This window comes from Punica granatum, chromosome 2 (assembly GCF_007655135.1).
Source record: "Punica granatum isolate Tunisia-2019 chromosome 2, ASM765513v2, whole genome shotgun sequence".
NCBI classification, from domain to species: Eukaryota; Viridiplantae; Streptophyta; class Magnoliopsida; order Myrtales; family Lythraceae; genus Punica; species Punica granatum.
This window is the reverse complement of record NC_045128.1, coordinates 4,859,896-4,884,292: the sequence shown is the minus strand read 5'-3', so window position 1 is coordinate 4,884,292 and position 24,397 is coordinate 4,859,896. Positions and strand designations below refer to the sequence as shown.

General features: G+C 38.1%; 5 protein-coding genes across 5 annotated transcripts; all 5 read right to left on the bottom strand.

The window, feature by feature from the left end:
- Window positions 1–414: 414 nt before the first annotated feature.
- On the bottom strand, window positions 415–1,078 carry LOC116194507 (auxin-responsive protein SAUR24-like). The gene has a single exon (XM_031523320.1). It carries the CDS (start codon window positions 862–864, stop codon window positions 568–570), a length of 297 nt encoding a protein of 98 aa, XP_031379180.1. The 5' UTR covers window positions 865–1,078; the 3' UTR covers window positions 415–567.
- Window positions 1,079–2,529: 1,451 nt separating this feature from the next.
- LOC116194508 (auxin-responsive protein SAUR21-like) lies at window positions 2,530–3,241 on the bottom strand. Its single transcript, XM_031523321.1, has one exon. The coding sequence runs from the start codon at window positions 2,960–2,962 to the stop codon at window positions 2,666–2,668; it is 297 nt and encodes a 98-aa protein (XP_031379181.1). The 5' UTR covers window positions 2,963–3,241; the 3' UTR covers window positions 2,530–2,665.
- A 3,475-nt stretch (window positions 3,242–6,716) lies between these two features.
- Window positions 6,717–7,312, bottom strand: LOC116194705 (auxin-responsive protein SAUR24-like). Its single transcript, XM_031523591.1, has one exon. It carries the CDS (start codon window positions 7,148–7,150, stop codon window positions 6,854–6,856), a length of 297 nt encoding a protein of 98 aa, XP_031379451.1. The 5' UTR covers window positions 7,151–7,312; the 3' UTR covers window positions 6,717–6,853.
- Window positions 7,313–14,382: 7,070 nt separating this feature from the next.
- Window positions 14,383–15,095, bottom strand: LOC116194706 (auxin-responsive protein SAUR24-like). The gene has a single exon (XM_031523592.1). It carries the CDS (start codon window positions 14,786–14,788, stop codon window positions 14,501–14,503), a length of 288 nt encoding a protein of 95 aa, XP_031379452.1. The 5' UTR covers window positions 14,789–15,095; the 3' UTR covers window positions 14,383–14,500.
- An 889-nt stretch (window positions 15,096–15,984) lies between these two features.
- Window positions 15,985–18,990, bottom strand: LOC116198047 (auxin-responsive protein SAUR24-like). Its single transcript, XM_031528358.1, has one exon. The coding sequence runs from the start codon at window positions 16,297–16,299 to the stop codon at window positions 16,003–16,005; it is 297 nt and encodes a 98-aa protein (XP_031384218.1). The 5' UTR covers window positions 16,300–18,990; the 3' UTR covers window positions 15,985–16,002.
- Between the last annotated feature and the right edge of the window lie 5,407 nt (window positions 18,991–24,397).

Sequence of the window (24,397 nt, the reverse complement as noted above, 5' to 3'; positions counted from 1 at the left end):
TAGCGCTCATTATCTGGACAAGGTGTGGTTTGCTAGGACATATTAAAGCAATAAGAAGCAGTTTCCTCTTAATGATATGTAAAATGCCCGCTGCCCAGACACATTAGCTTGCTGTTAAGCTGCAATATTTTAGGACACTGATCTTCCATAAAATCCAATGCCCCAAATCACGACCTGTACGACCTGTGGATTGTAATTTTACTTTTCATATTTTTTTCCTGATGGATCTTCTTTAATTTCTTCCATGGCCTGTGTGTTGTAAGCAAATTGTAAGCGTGAGCAGATGAATATACTGATTACATTCCCTGAAATTGTTGAGACGACGGGTCTTGATGTTCTTTCAAGCCAAAAGTGACGGTATGATTTTTTGTATTCATTACACCGAGTCAAGATGAAAGAAGTTTCACGCAGTGGTTCAAGAACGTGAAAGAATATACTGATTGATTTGAAACGGGTCATCATTTAATAATAAGACTGTTCCAGTCCAAAAAGAAAATAATACAATGACTGGTGATTTTCCGGATTCATTATACAAAATTGTATTAGCTTTTTTCCCCCTCTCTCTTCTCACAGTTCACTCATCTGAGAAATGAGATCAACAAACGTGTCCTCTGAACAGGGAATCGTGAGTCCTCCCATGGGATGATCATACCCAAATTCCTCCTCAGCTCTACTGAGCAAGTCCTGGAACAAAGGCTGGTTCAGGTACGAGACTGGCACCATATATCTCCTCTTCTCTTGCTCTCCAACGTAAACTGCAAGCTGGCCTTTCGGGGGTTTTGAGGACATTCCTTCTCTACCGAATGAAAGAGAGCGCCGGAGAACCTGCTTGGCATGAGAAACAGCAGAGAGACCAATTGCCATTTTATACACTGATCACTTTATGAACTTGAAAGACAAATTGGAGATTGCTGGTTCAGATCTGAAGAAAACAAGGTGTTTGCTTAGAATCACTCGAGAAGTTGCAGCGTTTGATATGCTGTTGATATAGTGGTTGCGGTGTGTATATATATAAAGGTGGTGGCTGGAAGATGGAGAGATAAAGTTCAGAATGAGTGGTGTGGATCATTTGTCTATGGAATGGTTCGATTGGATCAGAGACATATTCATGTGAGACTTTCACATGGTCATGTCTTCTACTCATCATCAGGAAATCAGCAAGTGATTGAGATTTTGTATGTTTGTTGCTGTACATTAATCTATGCAAGCACCTACTGAGGGGACAGCGTGTGTGGACCACTTTGAATAGATGATTGGAAAGAGAGAAGACCTGCAGTTGGTAGTTTTTTTTTTTTTTTTAAAGTATAGCCGTTACAACATGGCCAGAACTTAGAGTCAACGATGTTATTTAATCCACATATCACCCAGTTTGGCAATTACTAACTGACTCAACTCAGATGATAGAGCCCCTAGTTGCATTTTTTGATATTGAGATTTGGTCTGTGGTAATTCAAGTACTGATCGGTTGGTCTATTATTTCAGAGAAGCTGCTTCTTAATGGAATTCCCAGAGGTCCCATCTGTTATGTAGTCGTGAAGTGGCAGGCAAATTGACCTTTCGGGGGTTATTTTGTCTTGGATATGTATAGTTCAAGTATATATAGATTGCATGGACTTCTGAGAAATCTTGGAGGTTCGGAGTGATGGGTGCAGAGGCATTTGTTTTCCGGAACAGTTTGTTCAATTTGGAGACATAATCACCCAAATGTTCACATGGTTTTGCCTTCCTACTTACCATCCTTCGGAACTTACAGGCACATGCTGGTGGGGTATATCGCATGTTAACATCGAACTTTTTTTCTAGTATCCCACTGAGCAGATAATGATGTTGTTGGTGAAATTCCTCCAAGTTTTAGGAAAACCACACAATATGCTTTTCAGACAATATCTTGTTCTTATTAACCCCTAGAATATCAGAATTGATTAACCCTCTCGTACGACTTCTTCTTCATATATATACTACAGCATTCCTAGTCTACTGGAAGCAGTGAATGCTTGATGCTGCTCTGATATGGATTTCTCTTCTGATCAACACTGCAAAATCATTAACTAATTTAGCCACAACGGTTTGTCCAAATTCACGGAATGCGAAAGCTTAGATTTCAAAGCCCGGATAAACTGTTTAAATCATAAAATTCAACTGCGAATAAAATAATTAACAAGAATAAGTTATTTAAATTAATATGCCCTGTTTTGGTACAACGAGTGAAACATTTGTTTGCTGTGATGTTGCTATATTTTTAGGACCCTGATTTTCTGTAAACCATTAAACATAAGTCTTGCCGATAACTTGTTATTAGTTTTATTTACATCTTTGAGATTGCCCACTAGATGCAGAATGGAATCACCTCTATGTTCTACACATATTATTCGTTGGAGCAGATAAATGTACTGATTGCATTCCCCTGCATTCATTGAGATCATGGATATTGATGATTTTCTAAACCGATTGTGACAGTCTGATGTTACAGCGAGTCGAGATGACGGGAATTTCATGCATCAATCAGAGACCGAGAAAAAATAAACAATGTAGTTCGAAACGGGTCATGATTTCATTTGAGAGACTGTATTAGTACAAAAATTAAAGAATTACAAGAACTGTACGGTGGGTGATTTTCTGGATCCAATGTACAAAATTGTTTTAGCTTGTTTCAACTTCTCTCTTCTCACAACTCACTCAACTGAGAAATGAGATCACGGAATGTCTCCTCTGTGCAGGGAATAGTGAGTCCACCCATGGGATGATTATACCCGAATTCCTCCTCGGCTCTGCTAAGCAAGTCCTGAAACAAAGGCTGGTTCAGGTATGATATTGGCACCATGCATTTCTTCTTCTCTTCCTCTCCAATGTAAACTGCAAGTTGGCCTTTTGGAGGTTTTGATGATGTTCCTTCTCTACCGATTGAAAGTGAACGCCGAAGAACCCGCTTAGCATGAGAAACACCTGACAGACGGATGGCCATTTTAGAAGACGAATGTGGATAGCTGGTTTGGGGCAGAAGAAAGTAAAGTATTTTCTAAGAATTACTTGAGAAATGTAGTGCTCGACATCTTGCAGATATGGTAGTTGAGATATATATAGGTGCTTTTGTGAAGCTGGGGAAATCATTGAAGTTCAGAATGAGTGGTGCCGAGGCATTTGTTTTGAGAATGGTTTTGATTAAGTTACAGACATATCCATATGAGAGTTCACATGGTCATGTCTTCTGACTCATCATCAGGAAATCAGCATCAATTCAGATTTTGTATGTTTGTTGGTACATTTATTTTTCCAAGCACATGCAGGGGACTACATATGTGGACCACATGAAACATTAGATTTCTGGGAAAAGAATACTCGATGGTAGTTTCTTTCAGGTGAAATCTTTCAACAATAATGATGGGCAATCCCGACTTTTCCCGTACCTTGGCCAGAAGTTAGATCCTATATGATGTAACTATATCATATTACCCAGTTTGGCAATCCTTGCTGAGGTAAAATTACTGATTGGCTTGAGTCACAGTCTCAAGCTGCACTTTGATACTCGGATTGTAGTGTGAGATGTACTGGTCAGGAGTAGGAGTACATTAAATCCATTTTCTTTTTTCAGCTACTGATAAAAAATTTTGTTGACCAAGGACCCTGGATTGATTATGTGTTTGGTATGGACGGTCAACAGTTCATATGATGCTCCCAATGGTCGATAGAACTATGGACCTGACTTGAAGGATTGACACAAATCACGGGACCATCAGTTGTCTTCAAATGATTGTATACTTACATAAAAGTAATTTAAAGATATATGAATACATTCATGGTACCAAAGTTCACATGGTTTAATCTATCTACTAATGATTCGTGATCGATAATCTAGGACTAAAGTTTGGGGACAGATGGGATGAGTCAGAAAACGCCTTCTCATTTACCCATCAGAGATTGGCATCAGAGATGAAGAAGATTAACTTGGTTCACTTCACCATCTCTTATGTCATGAATCTGTTAGAACGGACATAATTACATAAACCTCGTGCGTCCTGTACAGATTCCTGATTCAGTTATTACTGAAATCAATTTATTTTGTCTGCGTAGATGGGTAACAAACGGACATCAATGCTCATAGTTTACCAAAGTCATATCAATTGAAGCCTAAGTGTTCAAAATACATATTATTTTAGAGAAGGTGCTACTCAAAAAATAATCCTGAAGGTTCCAGTTATAACGGGGCATTTAGATTGTTGCAATAGGTTCATTCTTGGAGCCAACTCTATGAACTTAACCTCTGCATGCAAAAGAGTTCGATGGCGTGGTCGCTCATATTTCAAGCATTTCTTTCAATGGACCTTTGGTTCTGTTGTTGCATTTTGTGGCAATCAATGGAGAGAGAAAGAAACCACAAAAGCTTTGATAAGTACATGTATTTTTCAGGATCTCAGTATATAAAATTGATTTTGATTCTATTTTCTTACAATTCACTCAACTGAGAAATGAGATCAATGAACGCGTCTTTGCTGCAGGGAATCGTGAGACAGCCTATGGGATGATTGTATCTGAATTCCTCCCCTGCTCTGTTCAGCAAGTCCAGAAATAGAGGCTGGTTGAGGTACAATATCGGCACCATGTATCTCTTCTCCTCCTCTTCTCCAACATAAACAGCAAGATGGCCTTTTGGCGTTTTAGAAGACATTCCTTCTCCACCAATGGAGAGTGACCTGCGCATACATGAGCGACACCCAATCGACGAATGGCCATGTTCAAAGATAATGGAGATGAATATGAAGCTATTAGTTGGGAATCTTGAGATTGGAAAAGAAAGAGTTGCTTGTGATAACTTTGAAAAATTTAATGTTTGATATGGCTGTGGATGAAGTCTTTGTGCTGTGAATATACAGGAGTTGGTGGAAGGTCAGAGAAATCTTCAAAAGTTCGGAATGAGTTGTGTGAAGCCATTTGCTTTCAAATTGGTTTGATTGAATCCGAGACATACTCCTATAAGAGTTCACATGGTCCTGTCTTCTGACTAGTCATCAGGAATGTGGCATTGGTTCAGGTTCTTGTATGTTTGTTGGAATACATCAATTCTCCGAACAATTTAACTTCGTTGTGGACTAGCCTGAAGTATTGGATTTATGGATTAAAAAGAGCTATTGCTATCTTCTTTAGGTCAGCTTGATGCAACAGAAATGGTGGGACTCCCATCAGCTAAAGAACTTTCATCGCTATAAAGTACCAGGCATACTGTCAGTAGCAACTAGCAAGTGGACCAGATCTCTCAAAAGCAACCTGATCGTTCAATGATATTTCTGAACTCTGCACTAAAGATGATCGACAATCAGCTGTTGTGATGCTTCATGTAGCAGATAAAATCATGGACCTGACATGAAGGGTTGGTGCAAAGCATGGGACCAACAGTTGTCTCTTACCAAATTAGCAAGTATTATGAAACATCGAAAAGCCGACTTTGACGGTAGATAAGTCCCTCTCAATAATTGAGTTTGTGTCGGTCAGTATTCCAAGATATCAGGGAATCAGATGAATGTTGCTTGTAAGTAATGATTTAAGATATCCATGAAAATTTCTGTCAAAGTATCAAAGGATTTTGATTGGCAATGCTCGAAAACCGAAAGAATTACGAGGATTTGTAATCACCCTTAGTGTAACGACCCGACTTAATCTACGGAACTGACATAGCAACCTGTCAAGAAGCCCAACCACTGGGACAAAATGCTTAGGCCCAAGTTGTTGATGTCATGCTACTCAAACAAATCATATCTAGACCTAGGACACTTCTCCAGGCAGGTAGAATTCTAGAGGTGGCTCCTGTGATTCAAGAGGTGGCTCCCACCCACACTGCTGTGATACCACTTGTAACGACCCGACCCAATCTACAAAACTGGCCTAACAACCTTTCCAACCACTGTGGGATTTTGGGGTGTGGGAGTCTGGAAGCAATGGTGATTTTGAGGTCAGGTCATTACACTGGCTTCTAGGAAAACAGCCGGCTGATAGTAAGCCTGGTTATAGTCATACTATACTGTGATAACCACCCTAAAAGCTGTATACTTTGTGTTCTCTTCATCAGGTAGACCTAAAGAAGAATCAGCCTGGTTATAGTCATATTATATGGTGATAACTACCCTAAAAGCTGTAGACTTTGTGTTCTCTTCATCAAGTAGACCTAAACAAGAATTATCGACGTGATGAAACTTTATGATTATGGAGCATTCCACGGAATTGGTGGATAAAGAGTGGAAATAAAATGCCAAAGTCCATGTTAACTGATTTAAAACCGAGTATACAATTCACCTCATGAAACTCTACTAACATAACATGAACTACACCAAATTGTTTCTGCTTCTTTCCCCTTCGATCATCTTATGATTTACTCAACTGGGAATTAAGATCAATCAATGCATCTTCTCGGCAGAGTATCGTGACACCAAAAATAGTATGATCATCCTCCCCAACCCTGGCCAGCAAGTCCAGCAACTAAGGCTGATTCAAGAATGATATCAATACTGTATATCTCGCTTCTCTTCCTCTACGACATAAACTACAAGATGGCATTTTGGGGTTCTTGGAGACATTTCTTCTCTACCAATTGAAAGTGATCCCTGAAGGACCTGCTTACCATGAGCAACAGCCTATAGACGAATGGCTATCTTGAACGTTAATAATTGCTTCATGATGTTATGCTGAGTCAAGATGACAGGAATTTGATGCAACGGTTAGAGAACATGTGCTTTGAACATGGGTTATCATTTCATTTCATTCGAGAGACTGATATAGTACATGAGTAAAAGAATACAAGAACTGTACAGCTATTTCCCCGATCCAGTGCACAAAATTGTTCTAGCCTGTTTCTACTTCTCTCATCTCATAATTCACTCAACTGAGAAAGGAGATCAAGGAATGTGTCCTCTGTGCAGGGAATAGTGAGTCTGCCCATGGGATGATCGTACCCAAATTCTTCCTCGGCTCTGCTAAGCAGGTCCTGGAACAAAGGATGGTTCAGGTATGATATCCGCACCATATATCTCTTCTTCTCTTCCTCTCCAACATAAACTGCTAGTTGGCCTTTCAGGGGTTTCGATGATGATCCTTCTCTACCTATTGAAAGTGATCGCCGAAGAACCCGCTTAGCATTAGAAATACTCAAGAGACGGATGGCCATTTTGGAAGACTGCGAGGATGAATGAGGAATTTCAGACTGCTGGTTCAGGGCAGAAGAAAGTAAAGTATTTTCTTGCAATCACTTGAGAAGTGTAATGCTCGATGTGTTGCAAATATAGTAGTTGCGGTATATATATATATATAGGTGGTGGTGGGAAACTGGAGAATTCATTGAAGTTCGGAACGAGTGGTGCTAAGGCATGCAGTTGTGTTGAGAAAGGTTTGATTGAATTAGAGACATATTCATATGAGAGTTCACATGGTCCTGTCTTCTAACTCATCATCAGGGGACATCAGCATTGATTGAGATTTTTATGTTTGTTGGCATACATTAATTTCTCCAGGCATTTGCTGGGGGCAACTTGTGTGGACCATATGGAATATTGGATTTCTGATAAGAGAAGATCTGTTGGTAGTTTCTTTAAGGTGAAATCTTTCAATAGTAATGATGATCAATCTCAAGCTTTCCCGTAACTCGCCACATTTTAGTGTGATCTTACTGTAAATATTACCTGAGTCAGAGTTTTGAACTGCATTTTGATACTTGGCTCATAGTATGATTAGTCATGTACTTGTATCACATTCAGATCCTCTCTTTTCGGCTTCTGCTAAAAATTGTTGCTGACTAAGGATTCCAATCTGATGATGTCCTTGGAATGGATGCTCAGTCAGTTTGATAATTTAGGACCTAGGTTTGGGAACAAATTGGTTGAGTCAGATAGGGCCTTTCTTTTCATCGCAGTAGGAAATTGACATATGAGACGTAGAAGAATTCACATGGTTTTGTTCCGCTTCTTATGTCATGAGTCCATTAGATTGGACATATATCATAAACCTGGTGCTTCCTTATATGGATCTCTTATTTGGTTTATAATTGTGTAGTGAATTTATTTTGTCCTTTTGATGGATGACAAATAAACATGAAAGCGCACAGTTGGTAAAGTCGTATGATATCAAGGCCAAAGTGTTCAAGCCACCTTTTATTTAAGAGAAAGATGCTTATTAAGAAATCCCGGGAGGTCCATCGATCTGTTAGATAGACTCGACTTGGAAATCAATTCACAATTCATTCTAATGGTATCGTGACAAGTTACTATATTTAGTTGCCCAATCTACCATGTAAAGTATTGGATCATTGCTCTTTCATCATGGGGCTTTTAGTTTGTTTCAATAGACGTGTCCTTCGCAATGGGCTTCGTGAGTTAACATCTTAATGCAAAATCTGACGGCCTGTTGGGGAATTTTCAAACTTCATTACTTTGAAGTTGGCTCACAATTATAGTAATACTGGTCGTGAAACCCGTGCATTGCATATGATAACACTTGAACTTGTGTTCTCTCCACGTAGGTTCGTATTGACTATTATACAACTACCATCGACGGTTTAGGAGAAAGAAAGTGTTAAGTTAGGGAAAAAAATGCAATAGAGAGGGGAACTAATATTTAAGTTTAGGAGAGAGAAAGCGTCATGTTAGAGTGAAAAAGTTGAACAGAGAGCGCAACTACCATTTATGGTTAGGAGAAAGAAAGTGTCAAAGAGAGCGGAACTACAATTTAAGATTTGAAAGAAAGAAAGTGTCATGTTAGAGAGAGAATACGGGATAGATAAGTGAACTGCCATTTATTGTTTAGGAGAGAGAAAATATATGTTAGATAGTGAAAGTTGAATAGAGAGCGCAACAATCATTTAGGATCTAAGAAAAAATCTGATGTAAGAGAGAGCATACCTACCATTCAGGGTTTATGAGAAATAAAGTATTATATTATTGAGAGAATGTAGCGTCATATTTCGAGCGGTTCACCAAGGTGAGTAATCTATCCTAAATTAGTGTTTTCGAAATGAATATGTTTATGATCTTTTAAATTCATTGTCATGGCCATGTCGATGTCTCGAGTCACGCATGTATTTTCGTTATGATGATTATCGATTTTGATCATATAAGTATGATAAGCGATATGTTTTCGAATGAGGTTTCAGTTGATTAATGAACCTAGGTTCTCCGAAGAGGCTAGGGATGATCAGCATTATGTTTATTGTTCTTTTTGAATATCGAACTCATCCGTAGACTCGGCTAGTTTAAGTGTGGTTACTCACTGGGTCATCGAGCTCAATCCATTTCAAATTTCATGTTTTTCAGATAAGTTCTCTTGGGGGGCTAATATTGAAGATTAGAGTGCGCTGTAGATTACGTCTATTTTATCATTGATGTCTAAATTGTACTTACAAATTATTGTAGAAAATCATGTACTATTGTATTATTTGTATATTTTATGGAATTATTGAATCGTATGGATATTAAGTCTTTTTATAATCTCTCGTATTTCGGATTTTCATGTTTGTAAATCAGGGCGTTACATATTATCAGTATATTTTATAAATCATAATTACCATAATCAAAACTATATAATTAGAAATATATGTGTGACATGGTAGAAAACATTTTCTATTTTTATTGAAAAATATGATAACAAATCATATCTATAAAAATTATGATTTGATTTATTTTTTTAAAAAGCAAATATGATAATAAGTCTTTGAAAATGCAAAATATAATCTATCTTTATAGATAAAACTCTGCTCAAATTTAATATACATAATAGCATATGTGACTTACGGTTAATGAAATCATATAACACATCATATCTTTTAACATCTTATATAGAATATCTATTTTTATAATATTTTGTGTAGATCGTACAAATATATATCTATATGTTTTAAAAAATTCAAAAATCAGAAAATTCGTTTCCAAAAAAAATTCTGAAATATCGAGAACATAACAACCAATCTCATAAATTATTCGGTTTTAAAAATATTTAAAAAATATTTTTTAAAGAAAGTTAATCGAGAACTTGTTTCCTAAAAAATGCTGAAAAATATTGAGAAAATAGCAAACGATCTCATGAATTATACTGATTTAAATATATTAAAATTTTAAAAAAATTATAGAAAGTCAAAATAATCGACAAAATAATGACGGAAAGTACAAATCTATATTTATAAATATTTAAAAATTTTAAAATAAATCAAAATTTCATTTTCAAAAGATGCTAAAAATTGAGAAAATAACAACAACTCCCACAAATTATATTGCTTTAAAAGTATAAAAAAATTTAAAATCTTTTTGTAAGAAAGTTAAAAATCAAGAAAATATTAGTGTGGGACTATTGGCTTATTTGTCCTATTCATTATACATATTGCAATAAATTATAAATTATTTTGTATCTCTTCATCAAGAAGGAACGTATTCATGCCAATTAAATCATTATTCTTTGTGTTCACTATGTTCCAAAATTTGAAATGCTCTAAATTTTATCTTCCACGAATCTTTCTCATTCACTAAATAAATTGCAAGACACGCTAAAAAATCAAAGAGAAAAAATAATACATAAATCAGAATTAAAGAAAAAAATCTATACATTAATCACATAAGTAAATGTTGATGGAGGGATCGGTGAGTCTATACACTCGTTACCTTGATTTGTTTTGCTCAGTCTTTTTCTAATGCCTTTGTTCTTGGGGCTCATTTTGTCGTGAGAGCATGGGCACCTTTGTTTGCAGACATGTGTGCACTATTTGTTTCTAGAACCTATATATATATATATATATATATATATATATATATATAATGTGTCACAGTTTAGGAATGGCAATCATCATTATATCTATAAAAATTTAAAAAATCGAATTTGGGCTCATTTTGTCGTGAGAGCATGGGCTCCTTTGTTTGCAGACATGTGTGCACTATTTGTTTCTAAAACCTATATATATATATAATGTGTCACAGTTTAGAAATCGCAATCATCATTATATCTATAAAAATTTAAAATATCGAATTTTATCATATTGTATAACTTTAAAGAATTTAAACAAAATCCTTTTTATTAAAAGATCAATATAAAAATTTAAAAATTAAAAAAAATTTGAGAAAATTCCATTCATCAATCCGGACATTTTGAGGCTGTTCAGATGGGCCATCACAACTCCTCTTTATATTATATATTGATAGGAAAAATGGGGAAACTTTGTAAATATTAAAAAGTTCTGTGCCAAGTTGAGAGAGAGAAGATTTTTATAACAAAATGTGTGTGAAAAGCCACAGTACGTTAACTGCTTGAATCTTTTAACGTAAAAGACATCTATCTTCAACAAGAATAGTCGAATGGACATTTCCCTTCGAATATAAATAGATATATTCAGATCATAAGTTTCAATATGAAACATTCTCATCAGAAATTCTCTAGTCTCCCCTCTCTCTCATTTTTCTCATACCGCTTTTGTTCTTGGTCTGCTGCAGAAGACTTAGAACGAGATCTTGTAATTTTGTAAACATCTGCGAGTGCTCAATGGATTGATTTCGTCAGTGCAAGATGCAATCAGTCATTGGCTTCTTTGTATCCTGGAGGTTTCCTCTGGAGATCCCAATTGCACACTATTGGTAAGGAAGAATAAAGCCTTAAGGGAAGCGAATCACGTGCCTAGAAAGCCATCTCTCCCGTTTGTTCATTTTCGTCAACTCAGAGATCCTGCACCAACAATCTTAAGGCTTTATTTTTCAGTTGGCGAAAACAGCGTTTGCATCACTTAGGGAGATGGCTACTAACTTCGCAATTTGAGTTGTGAAAGTGTGTTTTTGGTTCTAGTAATCAGGATTCTTGATTGGTTTTTCCGAAGAATATCCCCTAGAAGGAAATGCAAGAGTTCAAAGTCCGCGATTCCAACCGAAGATCCTATGTAATTTAATTCGTTAACAAAAGTACGCCATTATCTATCTCCTATTGTGCATGAGGAGATTGAAAGAGCATATTGAGCAAAATGCTCTTAATGGACATATAACATACTTTTGTTGGAGTGTTTTAGTTACAGAGGCACTTTCGATATAGAGTCTACCTATATAAGTGTGAAGTGGTGTGGCTTCTTGGAGCTAGGGCGTCGCTATCAAATACTTATGAAAAGGACACGGACCATGGCCTTAAAAGTGTCAATATAATTCCGAGCAATTGGAAGTGTAGTAATCTTGTGTGTGATTGAGTGCAAGACTATTCAGAAAAGATAATTGGTTCAAAACTTGCCTAGCATGCAATTCAGATTAGTTCGCATATGAATTCACTAAGTGGAGGTTCAATCAAAAGACACCTTCATTTACGCACGAGGTTCCAGGATTACTGAAGATTTGAAAATGGTAGGGGATTATCGGGGAATTTTCAAACTTCATTAATTTGAAATTGGCCTATAATTAAATAATATAGAAAAAGTGGGGCAGATTTGTAAATATAAAAAGTTTTATACCATGTTGAGAGAGAGAGAGATTTTTATAACAAAACTAGTCCTTTAAACCGCGCGTTGCGCGGGTCACGATTCAGTTAATATTTTGTACACAATTAATAAGAAAATTCAGCACAGCCAAGCCCGACAAAAATTAGTAAGGCAACAATTGAATAAATAACTCCAACAACCCTTGAAAGGCAAACCTGGAATTAATTCCTCTGTTTTTTGGGCATTTTGTTACCTTTTTTATGAAAATAACATTTTATTATTTACACAACTTACATTCCTAATAATTCAAGTTTACCATATATAACAATCTCATATTTCAACTCTTTTGATTTATTAACTAACCAACATCTTTATACCACTGTAAAGTGAAAATTTTTGAGTCCAATAGCTCGATAGCAATTTTGAGTCTCCATGATTAACCCAATCCACCAATATTAGACAATTTTGTTTTCCTGTCAAAAAAGAAGATGAAGAGAGTACATTCACGCAATTAGTCCATGGCGAAAAACAATCTCTTAGGTTTGCAGTATTAATTCAAACTACAATGTCATAGTGTCATACATGAAAGCTGAAAGAACCAAAGAATGGTAATAACAATGATCCACAAAGGGCTCAATCAACGTTGTCGGTGTGGTCGCATTTCGACCCAAAGGAGGCCTTCTTTCGGAGGAACATGTTGTGGATGTTCGACAGAACGCCATCTTTCACGATCGTCACCTCGTTGTTCCTCACAACCAACCAAATTTGCCTTGGCACGATCCGTGTCTTCATGTTACCCTCGCCATGTTCCCCGCCAACCATGGGACCTTGCGGTCACTACCGCCACCTCCACCTCGATTCAAGAACATCAATCAAATCACCAAATCTCGAATTGAGATCCACGTAAAAAGGTTGAAATTAAATTATCAAAAGTGAAGAATGTCAATCGTTACCTCAGCGGCAAAAAACTCGAGGACAACGGCGAGGTAGATAGAAGCGCTGATGCCAATTCACTCAACATATTTCCTGGCCTTGAGGAATCAGATGGAGTGTTTGGCGACTAATTAGGTGCTTTGATTGCATTAAACAATGATATTTCAAGGAGATGATTTATATATAGTTGGAATGGGAGGGATGCGAGGGCCAATAAGAAGAGAATTCTAGAGAAGGGAAGATAGTAGAATATTAATTTATTGCAATAAATAAATATATTGATTGATATTATTTATTAAAATAAATTCATTTGTCTAAATTTACTAATTTAGATGCATTCTAAAGGACATTCGATGAGGAGCCTAGAAAATGCTGAAAAATCTGAAGTGGCAGCCTCTCATGAAATGAACGGGAGCCTTTCGTTGCTTGAGTAGTCAACATTAATATAATATAAATAGATGTGCGTGAAAAGACATGTTAACTGCTTGAACCTTTTGACGTAAAAGACATCTCTCTTCAACAAGAATAGTCGAATGGACGTTTCCCTTCGAAGAGACACATAAGCCTCTCATAAGTGTCAAATAGATATTCTCACATTAGAAGGTACGATAAGGAACATTCTCATCAGAAATTCTCGTCTCCCCTCTCTCTATCATCTTTCTCATAATGCTCTCGTTCTCGGTCTGCTGCAGATGACTTAGAATGAGATTTTGTAATCTTGTAAACATCTACAAGTACTTAATGGATCGTTTTCGTCACTGTAAGACGCAGTCAGCGGTCATTGGCTTCTTTGTATACTGGAGATTTATTTTCGTAGATCCCGATTGCACACTATTGGTGGAAGCGAATAAAGTGTTAAGGAATACAATCACATGCCTAGAAGCCATCTCTCCCCGTTTGTTCATTTTCATCAGCCTTGAGTTCCCGCACCAACAGGGCCCACAATCACTCGTGTTAAAAACACTTGCTACCATGGTCCTTTAGTTATGTGATTCCATTTGCAGCAATTGATGCAGAGTGAAAATAAGAACACAGAAGCCGCGTTAGCTGCTAGAAGCAAGATTACTTTCACTTCACCAAACTGCTGTAAAACAAATGAACTGTCCATGTATTTTTCGGGATCTCAGTATACAAAATTGTTTTCCATTCTATGCTATTCTCTTACAATTCACTCAACTGAGAAATGAGATCAATGAATGTTTCTTCTCTGCAGGGAATCGTGAGACCGCCCATGGGATGATCGTACCCGAATTCCTCCTCTGCTTTATTCAGTAAGTCCAGAAATAGAGGCTGGTTAAGGTACGATATCGGCACCATGTATCTCTTCTTCTCCGCTTCTCCAACATAAACCACAAGATGGCCCTTCGGAGTTTTTGAAGACATTCCTTCTCTACCGATTGAGAGTGACCGGCGAAGTACGTGAGCGACACCCAATCGACGAATGGCCATGTTAGAAGATATTAAAGGGGATGAATATGGATATCCTGAGAATCTTGGGATCGGAAGAAAGAAAGAGGTGCTTGGGATAACCTGAGGAGTTTAATGCTTGGTATGGCTGAGGATGAAGTTATGTATGTATATATATAGGGGCTTGGTTAAGGTCAGAGAAATCTTGGGAAGTTCGGTGTGAGTGGTCTGGGGCCATTTGTTTTCAGAATGTTATGATCGAATGAGAGACATGTTCATATGAGAGTTCACCTTGTCCTGTCATCTATCTCATCAGAAACGTGGCATTGGTTCGGGTTTTGTATGTTTGTTGGAATACATTGATATATCCAAATGGTTTAACTTCTGTATGGACCACCCGGGGATATTGAATTTATGGTCCCATCTTGCAGGAGAAATGGCGGCATTCCCGTCAGGTAGAGATCTTTCTGACAGATGGACTGTGTCTCTCCAACTATCTCAATTACTCAATGACATTGTCGAAGTTTGGACTAGAGATGATCGACAATCAGCTCTTCTGATGTTTCTCCATAGGTTAAAAAAAGCATGGGCCTGACTTGAACGGTTGGTGCAGATCACATCACCATCAGCTGTCTCTTACCAAATTAGCAAGTATAATGAAACATCACAAAGCCGGCTTTGACATCAGATAAGTTTCTCTATATGATTGAGCTGGCTTGACTTATATCTGAAGATAATATATCAAGAAATCAAATGAAAGCCTTAAATACAATGATTCAAGATAAGCCTGAAAATTTCTTTTCAACATTTGCGTTCACATTCTGAGAAAATCATATACAGAGTAACAGACTTTCTGCAGAACTGTTCATCTTATGAACATGTCGAGAGACCAAGTTCTAAAGATCCTGTACTGTTAACGAGAAAGGAATAAGTAGCCAATGCCAATAACTGGATAATATGTATACAAGCACTGGTGGTCACCTTCAGGCTTCTAGGAAGACGGTGGGTATTCGCGGTCTCTTCACTGAATAGACCTAAGCTGGAATAATTGATGTAATGAATCTTTATGGTTGCCGAGAATTTCACAGAAATGGTGGATAAAGAGGGGAAAGAATGCACAGTGTCGACATCAACTGATCTAAAGAATGTATATATTTCACTTCATGAACCTGTACTGATAAAACATAATGGTACATATCGTATTCTTTTGGATCTATATATACAAAATTGTTTCGCTTGCTTCTACTCCACTCATCTTACAATTCACTCAACTGAGAGATAAGATCAATAAATGCGTCTTCTGTGCAGGGTATTGTGAGACCACCCATGGGATGATCATACCCGAACTCCTCTCCAACTCTGCTCAGCAAGTCCAGGAACAAAGGCTGATTCAGGTATGATATTGCCACCGTATATCTCTGCTTCTCCTCCTTGCCAACATAAACTACAAGATGGCCTTTTGGAGTTTTTGGAGACATTCCTTCTTTACCGATCGAAAGTGATCGCCGAAGAACCTGCTTAGCATGAGCAACAGCTGACCGACGAATGGCCATTTTAAATGCTAATCACTTGGGTAGACTGTGAAGATCAGCAGAACGGAAAGGTTTGTGTAGAATAACTCGAGAGACTGAGTGCTTGATGTGGCTGTGGCAAAGCTAAGTGAACCATATATATATAGATATGTGTTAGCGGGATGGTACCACCAAGGTGGTAGCTTGGTAACGGACTTTGTTTTCCAAAGGGGAGATCAAGGGATCGAAACTCAACTCAAACACGAAAGCGCTTGCGTTAGTATACCCTTGTCTTCTACCCTATGGAAGTTGTTCTGGTCCACTGTGCGCTTTGGTAGGGTCATGGTGACCTAGGTGGGCTATGTCTCACCGAACCCTTTACCTATTTGAGCGAATAGAACATTCCATGGCGGTTGTGGGGCCCCTCTGGTCTCCAGAGGGGTTGCTACACTGGTCTCTCCCCCTCCCGGCCTTTTAATTATCAAAAAAAAAAAAAAGTGTTAGCGAGATGGTGCAGAAATCTTTGGAAGTTCGGGATGAGTGGTGTGGGGGAATTTCTTATTTTCAGGATAGTTTGATCGAATTAGAGACATATTCCTATGGGACTTCACATGGATGTGTCTTCTAACTTAACGCAAGGAAATTGGCAACGACTGACATTTTGTGTCTTCCTTGGAATACATTAAGTTCTCCTAGTTGCAGGGGACAACTTGTGCAGGCGCACCGAAACATATGACTTGTAGATAGAAAAACTTGTGCTAGCTGGAATCTACGATAAGGGCCCAACATGTGGATAAAATGGACGCAAATGCACTTTGTTGGTCAAGGGCGTAAGTTATTGCTTATCATTTAAATAACAGAATTCCTTGAGTTTGCCAGATCCTTGCCGAACTGCTCTGGGCAATGAAGGCTTCTTCTCCAACATAGACTGCAAGATGGCCTCTTAGTTTTCAATGACATTCCTTCTTTCACGATTGAAAGCAACTAGCAAACGACGTGTTTAGCATGAAGAAGACCCAACAAGTGAATAGCTGTGACATCCCGAATTTTTTATAGGACATATTTACGCTTAAATTTAGAATTTATTTTTATCATTCATTAGGTATCAGTAATTTATTTGGCAATAAGTATTAAAAATTTTATGATTTCTTAAAGTTTGATAATCAGGTTTATAAAGTTAAAATGAGTGGGGAATTAAGTGGTGACCAGCATGCACCATAATACACCCAAGAATTTCCCTTAAACCCAATCTTCTCCACCTCCTCCTATTTCTTTCCTTCATATTCGTTCTCTTTCTTTTCTTTTCATCTCTTCGGCTGGAGCAAAACCACAGAGCCCAGTGAGGGGGATAGAGAATATCAGCCGTGCAAAGACAAGAAAAAAAAAAATCAGATTTCAACCGTAGCAAAAATTCCTCTGTTTTGATCTTGTTTCTGGACAGCTACTAGAACCCCCTTGTTTTTCCCTTTGTTTTCAGTTAATGGGGTGTACATTCAAGATAAAGAATATTCGAAATTGATTGCAATTTTTATGGTGACAGTTCCCAATATATTACATAATTTGGTCTTGAATATTTTGATTCTTGACTAGCCCTTTGAATCCTACTGTATAAATGAAAATTTAGTTTTGACAGTACCATGGTAGAGGTTTTGGCTGTAGGTTTGAAGGTTAAACGATTTGAGAAAGTTTCCTGGGATTTGTTTTCATCTCCGACTTGAAACGAGGTAGGTTTCTCCAAATTAGTCAAAGTTAGCCAATATACTTAAATTTTATATGTTTTCCTTGCTTGAGCCTAGACATGTGTGAAAAATTAGTTAAATTTGAAAAAGCTAGTGAATCTTATGAACTCGAATGGGTATAGATGTGTTTGTGAACTATGTATAGTTCCTTATGGTTGAGTTTGCTTGATTTTAGATTGTTGCCTTTGATTTGATAGTTTTCTAGGGTTAGATTGTTGCCCTGGATTTGATTTTAGCTACTTGCTTGCTGCCTTGGATCATTGTGATATAATGCTGTATCTAATTTATACGATCGACTTTCTATTATTGGTTTGTATAAATTAGTAGCTTTCATTTCTAAGTGGATTAGCCAGTGTGATCTGAATGACTGTGATGGTCGGACTTCTATGGAATTGATTGGAATTGCAATTGGGTGCTTTGTGTGCTGTAAATTGGCCCTTGTGGTTGACTTTGCTTGATCTTGTTTCTTTGATTTGACATATAAGGGTGAGTGGTGTGTTCTATGTTATATCATTGAAGGTTGTTGTGGTGCAAGGTGTATATTATAGGATTATCTTATATTGATAAAGGTTAATTATCATGCCGAGGTTATTATCATGTAAGTTAAATTAAGCAATCGGATTATATGTTAGTTTATGATGTTGTCTGTTGGTCTTGGCGGGAGATGAAATGGGTTGATTGGTCGTTGGACCCCGCGGAATATAAAAAGACTCAGATTGGCGGCTGGACCGGCAAAATAAAGAACGGGACCTAATCAGCTTCTGGACTCAGCAAAATAAAGAAGGGAGCCAGATCAGCTGTTGGACTCGGCAGAATAAAGAAAGAGGCATGATCGACCGCTGAGCCCGGCGGAATATGAAAAGGGAGAGATTGAGATATATTTATGATATTGAGATTGACATTGAGATTGAGATGTGTTATGGGAGTTGTGGAGGTTGAGGGGGGATATGTAAGGAGATAGATAGGATCATGTCGAGTCACAGTACAGTTCAAGTTATTGTAAATTGAGTTCTATGATTTTAATGTAGGGATATAAGATGCTATCTTTATGTATATGATATGATTCTTGATTTAAATTCCCACCGTTGGTGTTCTGTTTGGCTGTTGAATGGGAAATACAAAAGTGGTTTCTTTTAAAGCGTGAGATCCTTGGTCGTTATTACTGGGAAATGAAATGCTATGTTTGCGATTTTGCTTGCGAGTATTTGACGGATTTTATGTTGTTGCTGAGGGATGTATTCAAAGGATTCAATCAGTCGAGGGATGTTCTTGTCTTATGTTTGTGGAATTATTCTAATACTGTTCTCAGTTCAGGGGTTACTTGTTTGTGGTGATTAAGTTAGTGAGCTCTTGTCAGGTTGTCTCTTGTCGTATAGGTTGAGTCATTTGATAATTTTTCCTGATCTTTCGAGGAGTTCTAACTGCTAGTTTCACGGGAAGCAACGGAAACGAAAAGGAACAAAAATTCAAAATTTCATACCCGTGAAACTAATTCCAAGGACCTACTAGAAGAATAAGAGTAAATAAAAGCGTACCTGGAATATTTAAAGTTGTCGACCGAGCGTCCCACGCGTGACGCCTCTACCGGTGTCCACACCGATTTTGTCGACGAGTCTTCGAGATCGGCGGTGCTAGTGACCAACACTCGAAAGAAACACTGGTGCGACTCTCGAAATTTATTAGACTTAATTGGACCTAATGAGTTGAACAATTCAACTCAATTATGCCCATTTATATACATACATGTATATCTTATATATTTGTGTATGTAAACGTACACAAACACATGCATACATATATATCTCATCTATATAATATTTGTATGCTCTGTACCCTTTATATAACAAACAGGAAGGGAAGAAAATTCAAATCCCACCGATGTGGGATTAGAATTACATGGGCTCCCTACATGACATGTGTCTAGGTAAATGGCATCATTTAATTAGCCCATGTGTATGTATAAATGTAGACATATGTATGGCCCATGTGTCACCGTATTAATCGTGCATCAATTTGGTCCATTTAATCTAATAAATCGAGTCTAATTAATCGACAAATTTAATCTCATTAAATATCCGATTAATTAGTCGCACCATAAATCATCTAATCTCTATTAGACGATTTTATTGTTTCAAAATATCTCGTCAATTTAGTCGTAGTGTGTGACCCTGTAGGTTCCCAATTACGTTGATAGTAATATCGAAATCTCTATTTTAATATTACAAACAGTGAGCGGCATTTAGCAATGCATCACTGTTAATCAAGTAATCGAAAAGTCAATTTCTCGACGAACCTTGTGACCTATATTACCGTGTAATATAATCCATTGTCCTCTATATCTCTATTGAGCCCAAGGCATGGTCGATGACATCCTTGTATGGCTCAATATCTCTCTTTCTTGGTTTACTGGGTAAGTCTATCAGAACAAATGAGCTCGATATCGCTATATCGACTCATTTGGGTATGCATACACTTTTAGACTTAACCACCAAGTGGCCGTGAGATATCGCTCCCGTTTCGTAGGAGGGACAAATTCTATTTTGATCACTCACATTCCTCTCCATGCTCTGTGGTATACTCAATAACTGTCTTTATAACCATCCTGTTACAGTGGCGTTTGACAGTATCAAAGTATATAACATTACATGTAGGAATCTATGGTGACCTCAAGTCAAAGGACCATTACACTATAGTCACTTTGAGATATGCTAATGACAATCACGTAACAAACCATGTAGCAATCTCATGGTGGGTCAGTCCAATACACATTACTCTTAATGTATACATATGGTGTGATTTGATATCTCCATATCCATGACCTATGAGACTTGGTCATCAATCAACACTCACACTAGTCTAACCGTATTATCGTTGTCCTAATTAACGATAATACTTTGACTATGGACATTTAGGAATAATGTTCATTAATTATAGGATCTCACAATCAAGTCACACTTGATGCCTATTGAACCTACTATTCCAAGGACATTATTGTGTAAAATCATATTTAGCGCAATCTACACAATAACAGATATGCCTCGTAATATAATGAAATAGATATCATATTACAGAACTGATTATAGATTGCCTCTAGGGCATACACCAATTCCCAACAATCTCCCACTTGCACTAGAGCCAATCTGGCATCTGTCTAATGCCAATAGATCTAGTGTGAGTCTCGTGCTTGCGCTGCACAAGAGGCTTCGTAAGTGGATCTGCGAGATTCTCATCTGTTGGTATTCTGCATATCTTCACATCTCCTCTGTCGATGATCTCGCGAATGAGATGGAAGCGTCTGAGTATATGTTTGGATCGCTGGTGAGACCTGGGTTCCTTAGCTTGCGCAATGGCTCCATTGTTGTCACAATAGAGATCCACTGGGTCTGCGATGCTAGGAACCACAACAAGTTCTGTCACGAACTTCTTGATCCAAACGGCCTCTTTTGCAGCGTTAGAGGCAGCAATATACTCGGCCTCTGTGGTAGAATCGGCTACTGTCTCCTGTTTGGAACTCTTCCAACTCACAGCACCTCCATTCAGGCAAAACACATACCCTGACTGCGATCTACTGTCGTCCTTATCGGTCTGGAAGCTAGCATCGGTGTAACCTCTTACAACGAGCTCTTCTTCGCTTCCATATACCAAAAACATCTCCTTAGTCCTTCGTAAGTACTTAAGGATGTTCTTTACTGCAATCCAGTGTCTTTCACCTGGATCTGATTGGTATCGACTCGTCATACTCAAAGCATACGAGACATCTGATCGAGTGCATAACATAGCATACATGATGGATCCAATAGCTGACGCATATGGAATCCTATTCATGCGGTCCCTCTCCTCTCGAGTAGAAGGACACTGAGCCTTCGAAAGGCTTATGCCATGTAACATAGGCAGCGACCCTTTCTTAGAATCCTGCATGCTAAATCGCCGAAGCACTTTATCTATGTATGCACTCTGACTTAAGCCAAGCAGTCTCCTGGATCTATCTCTATAGATCCTGATACCTAGCACGTAGGTAGCTTCGCCTAAGTCCTTCATAGAGAAACACCTTCCCAACCAAGTCTTCACAGACTGTAGGGAAGGAATGTCATTCCCAATCAGAAGTATGTCGTCTACATACAACACCAGGAAGATTACTACGCTCCCACTAACCTTCTTGTAAACACAGGGTTCATCTTCATTCTTGATGAAGCCAAACTCTTTGATTGCATCATCAAAACGAAGATTCCAGCTCCTAGAAGCTTGCTTCAGCCCATAAATAGACCGTTGTAGCTTACAAACTTTTCCGGCACAATGTGGATCGACAAAACCCTCAGGTTGTGTCATAAACACATCCTCGAGGAGATTCCCATTCAGGAAAGCAGTTTTGACATCCATTTGCCAGATCTCATAATCATAATAAGCTGCAATTGCAAGCAAGATCCTGATGGATTTAAGCATAGCTACCGGGGAAAAGGTTTCGTCATAGTCAACACCATGAACTTGTCTGAAACCTTTTGCCACAAGTCGGCCCTTAAAGGTAATCACATTACCGTCCATGTCAATCTTCTTCTTGAAGACCCACTTACACCCAATGGGTTTTGCCCCTTCAGGTGGATCAACCAAAGTCCATACTTGGTTAGTGTACATGGACTCCATTTCAGATCTCATGGCCACCAGCCATTTCTCAGAGTCAGAGCCTATTACGGCTTCCGCATAGGTTGTAGGCTCATCATTATCTATGAGCAATACGTCATTATCTTGAGTCACGAGAAATCCATATCTCTCGGGCTCATGACGTATCCTACCAGACCTACGAAGCTCCTGTGTCACTTGTGCAGAAGATTGTGCCACAACAACTTGTGGTACTTGTTCTGCAACATCGCCCGTCGATTGGTCAATGTCATTTTGTGGTAGAACTTCCCCAAGTTCTAATTTCCTCCCACTAGTTCCTTTGGAGAGAAACTCTTTCTCAAGGAATACCGCAGTTCGAGCGACAAACACTTTGCCCTCGATGGGATTATAGAAATAGTATCCTCGAGTTTCCTTAGGATACCCCACAAAGTAACATTTGTCCGATTTAGGGCCAAACTTATCCGAAGACAATCTCTTCACATAAGCTTCGCAACCCCATATTTTTAGAAAAAACATCTTGGGACGTTTCCCATACCACATCTCATATGGTGTCCTTTCAACTGATTTCGACGGAGCATTGTTTAATATGAGAGCAGCTGTCTGTAGAGCATATCCCCAGAAGGAGTCAGATAAGTTTGCATGACTCATCAAAGATCGAACCATATCTAATAAAGTTCGATTCCTCCTCTCAGCTACACCATTCCACTGTGGTGTTCCAGGTGGAGTTAGTTGAGATAAAATCCCACACTGTTTAAGATAGTCAGCAAACTCATAGCTCAAATATTCACCTCCTCGATCTGATCGAAGAACTTTAATGCTCTTACCCAACTGATTCTCCACTTCATTCTTAAATTCTTTGAACTTTTCAAAGGATTCAGATTTGTGTTTCATCAAATACACATATCCAAATCTACTGAAATCATCAGTAAATGTAATGAAGTAGAGATACCCACCTCTAGCAAGCTTGTTCACTGGTCCACATACATCAGTATGTATGAGAGCCAGATGATCACTAGCTCGCTCACCTTTTCCAGTAAAAGGGGCCTTAGTCATTTTCCCCATTAAGCAAGGTTCGCATGTCTCGATCGATTCTAAATCAAACGAGTCCAGTAATCCATCTTTATGGAGTCTAGAGATGCGATTCTCGCTAATATGGCCTAAACGACAATGCCAGAGGTAAGTCGGGTTCGAATCATTAGATTTGAGCCGTTTGGTTTCCACATTATAAATAGGCGTATCTAGATCAAGAACATACAGACCATTACTTAAATGTGCACTGCCATAATATACATCATTCATGTACATAGAACAACACTTGTTCTTTATAGTGAAACAAAATCCCTTCTTGTCCAAACAAGAAACAGATATTATGTTTCTACTAATAGCAGGTACATAATAACAGTCGTTAAGATCTAATACAAGCCCAGTAGGTAAAACTAGGTGATAAGTCCCTACAGTTAATGTAGCAACTCTTGCTCCATTTCCAACTTTTAGGTCCACCTCGCCCTTTGTCAACGATCTACTGTCCTTTAGGTCCTGCATATTTCCACAAATATGAGCACCACATCCGGTATCTAATACCCAAGATGTAGAAGTAGTAGATACATTAATCTCTATAACATGGATACCTGAAGTGGAAGTCTCACTTCCCTTCTTCTTCTTCAACTCTTCCAGGTATATCTTACAATTCCGCTTCCAATGTCCAGTGTTGCCACAATGGAAGCAGTAATCATTCTTCGCCACCTTGGCTTTAGGCTTCAACGCACCCAAGTCAAAATTGGATGCAC

Coding starts and splice junctions, on each gene's coding strand:
- LOC116194507 (XM_031523320.1), bottom strand. CDS start 864: ATGGCAATTGGTCTCTCTGCTGTTTCTCATGCCAAGCAGGTTCTCCGG.
- LOC116194508 (XM_031523321.1), bottom strand. CDS start 2,962: ATGGCCATCCGTCTGTCAGGTGTTTCTCATGCTAAGCGGGTTCTTCGG.
- LOC116194705 (XM_031523591.1), bottom strand. CDS start 7,150: ATGGCCATCCGTCTCTTGAGTATTTCTAATGCTAAGCGGGTTCTTCGG.
- LOC116194706 (XM_031523592.1), bottom strand. CDS start 14,788: ATGGCCATTCGTCGATTGGGTGTCGCTCACGTACTTCGCCGGTCACTC.
- LOC116198047 (XM_031528358.1), bottom strand. CDS start 16,299: ATGGCCATTCGTCGGTCAGCTGTTGCTCATGCTAAGCAGGTTCTTCGG.